Source organism: Eurytemora carolleeae, unplaced genomic scaffold (genome assembly GCF_000591075.1).
Source record: "Eurytemora carolleeae unplaced genomic scaffold, Eaff_2.0 scaffold113, whole genome shotgun sequence".
Classification (NCBI taxonomy): domain Eukaryota; kingdom Metazoa; phylum Arthropoda; class Copepoda; order Calanoida; family Temoridae; genus Eurytemora; species Eurytemora carolleeae.
The window spans coordinates 135,199-144,044 of NW_019396138.1; the positions used below are offsets into that span (position 1 = coordinate 135,199).

At 36.0% G+C, this 8,846-nt stretch overlaps 1 protein-coding gene across 1 annotated transcript; it reads left to right on the plus strand.

Annotated features, from left to right (window-relative positions):
* The first annotated feature begins 4,935 nt into the window (after positions 1 to 4,935).
* On the plus strand, positions 4,936 to 6,974 carry LOC111696091 (growth factor receptor-bound protein 7). The gene is made up of 2 exons (XM_023465622.1): positions 4,936 to 5,318; positions 5,746 to 6,974. The coding sequence occupies exons 1-2, from the start codon at positions 4,995 to 4,997 to the stop codon at positions 5,914 to 5,916; spliced, it is 495 nt and encodes a 164-aa protein (XP_023321390.1). The 5' UTR covers positions 4,936 to 4,994; the 3' UTR covers positions 5,917 to 6,974.
* Positions 6,975 to 8,846: the final 1,872 nt, after the last annotated feature.

Here is an 8,846-nt window from a genome sequence, read left to right on the forward strand (position 1 = left end):
TGTTCCTTTCTCCTGTATCCATATCTACCCCCTGAAGTATAATGTTCAAGGAGAATGGAATAGAAATATTTGTGTGCTGTACAATTACCACTGTACAATAACCTATTCTGAATATTTCTTATACAAATGATAGGGCGGGTCGCGTCAGTTGTATCTTCCTTCAATTCTATACCCCTTGATAATGTTCCTTACTCCTGTTTCTGTATCTACCCCTGAAGTACAATGTTCTCAACTCCTGTATTCGTATCAATCCCCTGAAGTATAATGTTCCTTAATCCTGTATGCGTATCTACCCCCTGCGCTACCCCCTGTAAAACCTGGTATTGTTTTGTGTATATCATGGCTTGGCAACAGTCAGGTTCTTTTTACCCTTCTAACTTTTTATATATTTAATCATTTTCCTGGTGGAATAGATTGCAACGGGATAGGGGGGCCAAGGAAGGGGCAGGGGTGGGGGGTAGACGGGGAAAAGGTGGCATTAGAGGGTTGGACATGAGTGGCAAAGCTGAGAGAGGGGGGCACGAGAGATACATGTGTTGGGTTGGACGAGAGCAAAGCTCCGAGGATGGGATACAGGACAGTAGTTTGTATCCAGGGATTAGACTGGAACAAAGCTAGACAGGAGGTTACAAGAGATGCTTTAGATGTATCAATGGGTTAGATAGGAGCAAAATTAAAAAAAAATATATACAGGAGAGGGATGCATGTGTCGTATCAAGGGGTTAGATAGGAGTCAAGAATGATACAGGAGAGAGGCATGTGTTACATCAATCAAGTGGTGTTAGATAGGAGCAAAGAATAGAGAGGATGAAACAGGAGAGATGCATGGGTTTTATAAAGAGATTATGACCAGAGCCAATTCATTTTGGGGTTATCGGGGGAATACATAAAAGGAAGTATTCGCAAAAAATGAAAGGGGGTATGGGTTGATGTCGAATTGAATTCTATTTAAATCAGCTCATTCAGATATTTCATAGTTTCATTTTTCGCGAACATTTTTGCACCAACGTTTTTCGCCGAAGAGGTTCAGGAAAGCAAATTTAAGAAGAAAAGTAAGGTTTCTTGATTTACAAGAAGTATCTTTGGGTTTAAATGGGAAGCATGGCAGTTTTCTAGGAAACCAAGGGATTTTCAAAGGTTAGTATAATAAAAGTTATGAAGTAGGATTTAGTTTGCCCCTCCCCCTCTCTTCTCTCAGCTCTCTACTGTTGAATGTTAAAGGATACAGTGAACAATGTTTACTTTATATTTTGTGTATTCTTTGTATTCCCGGGCCAGAGTCAATAGTCAGCACAGTTATATAACTGTATTATAGTAAATTAATATAGTATACTTTCTCATGTATCACAGATATACTACTACTCTAATCCTCTCCATTCTGATCCTCTCTCTACTATAATCCTCTCTCTACTCGAATCATATAATCTGATCCTCTCTTCTCTAATCGTCTCTACTCTTATCCTCTCTGTTATAATCCTCTCTATTCTAATCCTCTCTACTCTAATCCTCTCTACTCTAATCCTTTCTACTCTAACCGCCTCTACTCTAATCATCTATTCTGATCCTCTGGTATAAACCTCTCTACTCTAATTCTCTTTATTCTAATTCTCTCTGATCTAATCCTCTCTACTCTAATCATCTCTACTTTAATCCTCTCTACTATAATCCTATCTACTCTAATCCTCTCTACTCTAATTCTCTTTACTCTAATTCTCTCTAATCTAATCCTCTCTACTCTAATCATCTCTACTCTAATCCTATCTACTCTAATCCTCTCTACTCTAATCCTCTCTACTCTAATCCTCTCTACTCTATTCCTCTCTACTCTATTCCTCTCTAGTCTGATCCTTTATACTCAAATCCTCTCTACTCTAATCCTCTTTGTAATATTCTAATCCCCTTACTCTGATCCTTTAGCAGTGAATCTCTCTTCTCTTACTATCTCTACTGTGATCCTCTATGTGATCCTCTCTATGTGATCCACCCTCTGTGATCCACCCTATGTGATTCGTTAACTGTAGTCTCCTCTACTATGCTTCTGTCTACTCTGATCCTTTCTGACTCCAATTGATCCTGTACCGTAGAGCCGATGTTGTCTCCCAGAGTGTACATTTTTAAGTCTGAATATGTGAAGAGATAAACGATCCTGTTTCCTCTGTAACCTGAACCCTGAATCCTCGAGTAGAGGATTATAATTTTATGAAGAAGGATGAGATTGAATTGAATATCAGGGTGTAATGTGTATACATAGATCATTGACAAGCATATTTTTCAGACAATACATTTTTTCAGGTGTTTCGATTAATTTGTTTTAAAAATAATACAGGTCCTTCAAAGATGCACAATATTTTCAGCTTCAGGTTTTTGCACTAATATAAGAATAATTTTAGAAATCTCCACCCTCCCCCACCCCTTCACCTCCTTTCATCCAGGAGGCACTCCTCGCCTTCAAAACTTCCTAGTAAGAAAACCTTATTTTATTGAAAAGGTTGTTGCTAGGGTATGCACTATGAACTGTTTCTACCCGAACTCGAAAGTATTATGCAACACGATAAACAATTTTACATCGTGTTAAACCTCTTGTATATGTCATGAATGTTAATTCATTCTTTATCCTCTTAAACTTGATAAGGATTTGTACAATATGTACTGCAGTGTACTGTAAACTGTAATTTATGCTGTATGATGTAAATTATGTATATAGCAAGTATTTGGCCTAAAAGTGTGTTGTGAAAAGCTCAGAGATTTAGTCTTTTCACGTCAGAGAAAATTCTTAAAAATCCAATGATATGGTTTTCACAAATTTCATTTTTCGGTGAAAATGCCTGTAAATAAACGTACCTCTCTTCATATAGAAAATTTATTTTCATTTTGTGCAGAAAAATTAGGCATAAATACATATGGATGGAGCTTAGCTGGTTCTCAATTACTGATATTCACGTTATAAATCTTAACTTGGGAGTAAACCTCCTAAATCATTATTAACTTTTAAGTGGTGCATTTTATACTCATAATGCCACCCCCCCCCCCCCTTTAACCGCAGAAGGGGGAGAGACTGGCGGTGGGGTAGGCTAACAATTATTCTTTGCATTTGGAGGTGATCAGGGGGGGGATTGGCGTTTGCAGAATGGGTTGATGAAAAGGGGGGGGGGTCTTGAGTGCATTTTATATGTTTTCCTAATAACAGGCTCTGACGAATCCAGTTTTACTGATTTTTCTGTGAATTTTCAAATTATTGAATGTTTAGCTCCTGCAACCCGGCCCTAGATCTCCTCGGTATACCCGGTATACCCAACCCAAGGAAAACTAGGAAGATGACGTAATTTTAGTCGGCTAATATAATTCCGCCTTGGATACTAAGGGAGTAACCGTGAACAGGTTTTCCTTAAACTTTGAGATATTACTCTCAGCTTTTCTCTGATGTAAGGGTTAGCTTTGCTTTGAAATAGATATCCGTCCCTGGAGGTTTCAGTGGAGCTGAACCGGAATCTGTGTCAAGCCCAGTTTTAGCTCCTAGACTTCTTGGCTCAACTTGTACAGATTTTTATTTCTTATTCAAACTGAGATCGCAGCCATAAGAAAAAATTAATAGAAAAGCTGAAGAGGGGGGGGGGGATATTTTTTAAGAAAAAGTAAGGATTGATTATTTACGTTGGTATCTCCATTATTTTTGTTCTAATCCTGACTTAAGATTTAATTCTTAACGGTGCTTTCGATTATTGTGCTATTGAGGCCTTTGGTCACATAGCTGCCATATTTTCTAACTAACCCATCGTCTTTTAATGGGTTAGACCTGATTTCGATTTCGAATGCAATGTTTTCTTGATCATAAAATAGTCAAATCTTTTGCCCAAACACCCTTTTCTAAAACTTAAAGAAGTTCTAAATATTTCAGAAAACGCTTTAGTTTTATCTAAACTTTAAGTTCTCGTTAACCGCTTATCACTCAGAAAATCTTTTGAAGGCTGAGCCCTTTCGTTTCCTCTCCCTGATTTATCCTGCCAGGCTCTCTACTACTCTAGCTTTAGCTCCTCCAGTCCTTAGCAACAGTTTTACAGTCATCCTGGAATTTGTATTAACTTGAAAACCAAAATATCTGTCAAAATACCAAAACTTAAATTAACTTCTTCTTGATGTAGTGTTAGGTATATTTGGAATTGAATTCGGTCTAATTTTGGGTTCAATTTAATCAATCAATCAAACTCACGTGATTTTCTCTGAAAAAAAACATTGGATACATCGGTACGGTTCAATAAGGGTAGGATGGATTATGAGTAGGGGGACAGTTTAGAAGACTTAAGAAAGGTGGTTTGAATAAGATAACGAAGGATTCATACGGAAAGACGGTAAATGAATTTTAAAGGACGGATAGGGAGGAATGAGTTTACATTAGTAGAAGGATAAGAAATTAAAATGTTAAGATAAAGAGTGCTATAGAAAGAATGCTACGAATACTACAGGAAAAAAAGTAAAGAACTTTAAAGAGGATAACGGTTGAGGTTACAGAGAAGATTGAGTAGATAGATTAAATGAGAGTATTCTGAACGAGCAGAAGTTTAATGTAGTTTGTAAAGGTTTTGATTGATCTTCTGACTTGGTAGAGTTCTAGGAATCGTTTATTGCCAGCTGAGCTAGACCAACTTTAATCTATTTTGCCACGTTTTCTTTCTAAATCCAATCTTAACACTATGACAGCTTGCTCTGTTAGTTAGTTTGCAAGAGTTAATAATCATGATGTCTACTTTGGAAAAAATTGTCAAATAAAAAAAATAACAAAACCAGAATAGATGATCCACTAGAGTTCTCTGAAAAAGAAGATCTAAAAATATTTTGCACTGATTTTTTAATTAATTTTTGCAACGATAACAAAGATTATGGATTTGCATTGAATATGAGACAAGGCTTATGTATTTATTCACCCAACAGTAGATTTTTTATTGTAAGATTATAAATCTAAATATTTTCAGAATCGGCTTCATGCGCATCATGCACCAATGGATTTTACCGGATCTGGAGGACGGATCGTTACAGATCCTCGTGAGGCTGCAGAGATAGCTCACATGGAGTCGAGGTTACGTCCCACACCTCGGTTCACCTGGTCCTCTTCTCCGTCCTCGGACATGAAGGAGGATTCTCCTCCAGTCCCAGGTCAAGCCTGGTTTAAACCCGGAGTGACGAGAGATCAGGCCAACAATGCTCTCCTACCACACAGAGCCTTGGACGGAGTTTTCTTGATCCGTGAATGCAGCAGAGGACAAGGAGGATATGTCATTTCTCTCACAACTCAGGGGAAGGTTGTTCATGCTCAAATAGTTCGGGTAAGTGAGTCATGCACATTTTATAGGGTTGTGGGGGAAGGGGGGTCCGGGGTAAAATTCAGAACCTTTGCTTCAGCCTGAAGGAAAACTGTATTTGAAAATACAAGTTTGAATTTTGTTTAAATATTTGTTCTTACAAAAATAGCTGGGAAGCACATGTTAAATCTGAACCTTGATTTAGTTTTACATTCCTACATAGCATGCAAGGGTTGAACTGGATTAAAAATCATTATAATCCTTAGCTCTCAGGAACCCCACACTCGTCCTGTCACGTGATTTTAGTGATACCAACAAATAGTACGTCGCAGTTTCGACTTCAAAGCGGTTATTAGCAGTTACACAATGGTAAATAACGTGAGCAGGCCCTGTAGGGTACCTGAAGTTTTATTTTGTTAACATTTGCTAAAATTTTAATTTTGTTATTCAGATAACACACGAGGGTAAATCTGCTTTCTCCCTGGATGGCGGGAAAACCAAGTTCCCAAACCTTGAACAGTTGGTTGAGTTTCATAAGATGAATATTGGATCCCTTCCTAATCTTCTGAGAGAGAAGCAGGTTCAGGTTTGCCCAACTGCTTCTCTCGTCAACCTTTCCTGACAAATCTTCTGGATTATCGCCACTGTATGAGATCGTTCACCGAACCAAAACTTTATAAAATTATCTTGTCAGACTTTGTATTATCCAACCCTATTGGATCTCAATCTTAAGATTATTCAGAAAACTGAAACCTTTTTATTTATTTCCCAACGTAAAATACTTTTGTTATACAAATATGTTATCTGTTATATATGCATTTGCATAGAGTACCCAGCTAAGCCTGTATTATAATGTGATGTACGTCTTTCTCCTGTTTAATGCAGAACTAATATTCTTTTTCTAAATTCATATCACTTATCTTATCCATCCATTTTATAACTTTTAAATTTCATCTAAAAGATTTTATTTGCTTATTCTCCACCTGCCTTTTATTTGCAATATCAATATTTTATACTATATGCATTGGTTACAAATGTAAGAATACTGCGTCCCTCATGTTATTTTGTAGGCAAAAATCTGATTGTTTTGCCTGCGCCCCTGTCCAACCATCCTCAAAACATTTCAAACAATTTTTGCATCTCCAATTAAAAGATTGCGCTTCGTTTCAGGAAAAGGTGCAAGTTATATGAAAAAATAAGCAAAGTGATAAATCATTTTATGAGTTCTGCGCAATGAGAAAACAAAATAATCAGTTTTCCTTGGATCTAACTCCTTAGGTCACGGAAAGTCTATTCATTACAAACGCTTGGATATGGTTCCAAGAACAATAAAATAAATGAAGATCTTATGTCCCATCCCCCCCCCCCCGCGAATTCATATAGTAGAGATATTTTTTTTCATTAACGTTAATTCTATTAACTGCCCCCCTGCTGAGCCGAGCTAAGAGGCTCGGCATCTAACAATTAATAATTCGTATTCCTTGTAATTAATGATATCTATCGATAGGTGCGGCATTCCAGCCTCACACCTGATACTCAATCATTTTGATTTTTACAACTGATTGTGGTATTAGCGCTTTCTTGCACAAACTATGAAAAGGATGCTTTATTTATCAATGCATATTCCTCTTATATCAAGCTTAAAACGAATGATGAAGACCAATAAAAAAGTAATCTGTATTCTTTACAATTGATACAATCAATTGATATTTATATATTTTATTCCTTTCTGTGTTAATGTCAACCGTTTTGCGAAGGCAATGTTTTATCTGTTTTTTTATATGAAATTGCTAATTTGTTACAAAAAATGTATTTTTATAGGTTGACAAATAAATATTTATCTGTAAGCTTGTAATTAATTCAAAAGGTGTCGACTATGGCTAAGGTTGGATTGATCAAGATTGGTTGAATTCTTAATAACTTGGTTTTTATTGGTTTGCGAATTATAAAATAATCAATTAAAACTGAATTGTGACGTAAAAAACTATTTTGGTAAACCCCGTCTTAATTCTGTGATAGATCTTTACTATACTGTATAACTGTGTACAGGGTTAACCACAAATGTTGATACTTCAAGGAAAGCCAAACTATTAAAATAAAATAAAAGGACTGCGGATGGTTCCATTTTGATTTCTCTAATTGTTACGTAAATAATTTCTTTTTTCTTAGTAATGAATTAGTCAAGAAAGGATCAAATTTTCAGCAGTATGAAACTGTAAATGAAATGAAAATGTTGGAACAAATTCTGGATTATAGTCGTCTCTGTGTAACTCTGTATATAAAAGTATTTACATACTTAATATATAACCCTAGAAATAACGGTTAAAAATCATGCCTGGACGTCTTTACTCCTTTATTGNACGCGGAAAGTTTAGTAATTTAGATTATACAGGGTGTCCATGCATCATATTAGATCGTGTCTAGCTCAAAATTGTGATTTTAGGGACTTATCAGAAAATTTATAAACAATGAATCATTCTTAAAAAATGTAAAAGGTTTTAATAAAAGTTTTCTTTAAGAAAATACTAGGTTTTTCGAGTATTATATGCGTACTTTGGCGTTAAAGCTTGGAGATAATCCAATATGATATGGGACGCTCTGTATATCATTCAGTTTTATGTGCATTATTATGTTTAACAAGTGGAGAGAGGTGAGTCACTGAACACTTTACCCTGGAGCCTTACCACGAAAAGCAGAGTAATACTAATTAGTGAAATATGTTCTACAACTAACCAGGACTAGTCTAGTCCATTCATTAGTATTTAGGACTAGTCAGTTCTCACTTTAGAATTTGACCAGGACTAGTCCGTTCTCTCTTTAGTATTTTACCTGGTCTAGTCCGTTCTCTCTTTAGTATTTTAACTGGTCTAGTCCGTTCTCACTTTAGTATTTAACCAGGACTAGTCCGTTATCTCTTTAGTATTTTACCTGGTAGTCCGTTCTCTCTCAGGTATTTTACCTGGTCTAGTCCGTTCTCTCTTTAGTATTTTACCAGGACTAGTCCGTTCTCTCTTTAGTATTTTACCAGTACTAGTCCGTTCTCTCTTTAGTATTTTACCTGGTCTAGTCCGTTCTCTCTTTAGTATTTTGCCTGGTCTAGTCCGTTCTCTCTTAAGTATTTTACCAAGACTAGTCCGTTCTCTCTTTAGTATATTACCTGGTCCAGTCCGTTCTCTCTTTAGTATTTTACCAGGACTAGTCCGTTCTCTCTTTAGTATTTTACCTGGTCTAGTCCGTTCTCTCCTTAGTACTTGACCAGGACTAGTTCGTTCTCTCTTTAGTATTTGACTAGGACAAGTCCTGGTATCCTTTAAAATTTTAACAAGACTAGTTCTTATTCTCTTTATTCTTTAATATTTTAACAAGACTAGTTCTTATTCTCTTTATCCTTTAATATTTTAACAAGACTAGTTCTAATTCTCTTTATCCTTTAATGTTTTAACAAGACTAGTTCTTATTCTCTTTAGTCTTTAATATTTTAACAAGACTAGTTCGTATTCTCTTTATCCTTTAATACTTTAACAAGACTAGTTCTTATTCTCTTTATCCTTT

What these genes read in the sequence shown, in the direction of transcription:
- LOC111696091 (XM_023465622.1), top strand. Translation starts at nt 4,995, where the DNA reads ATGGATTTTACCGGATCTGGAGGACGGATCGTTACAGATCCTCGTGAG. An exon ending in TTCATGCTCAAATAGTTCGG is followed by an intron (nt 5,319 to 5,745) that starts GTAAGTGAGTCA and finishes TTTGTTATTCAG; the next exon opens with ATAACACACGAGGGTAAATC.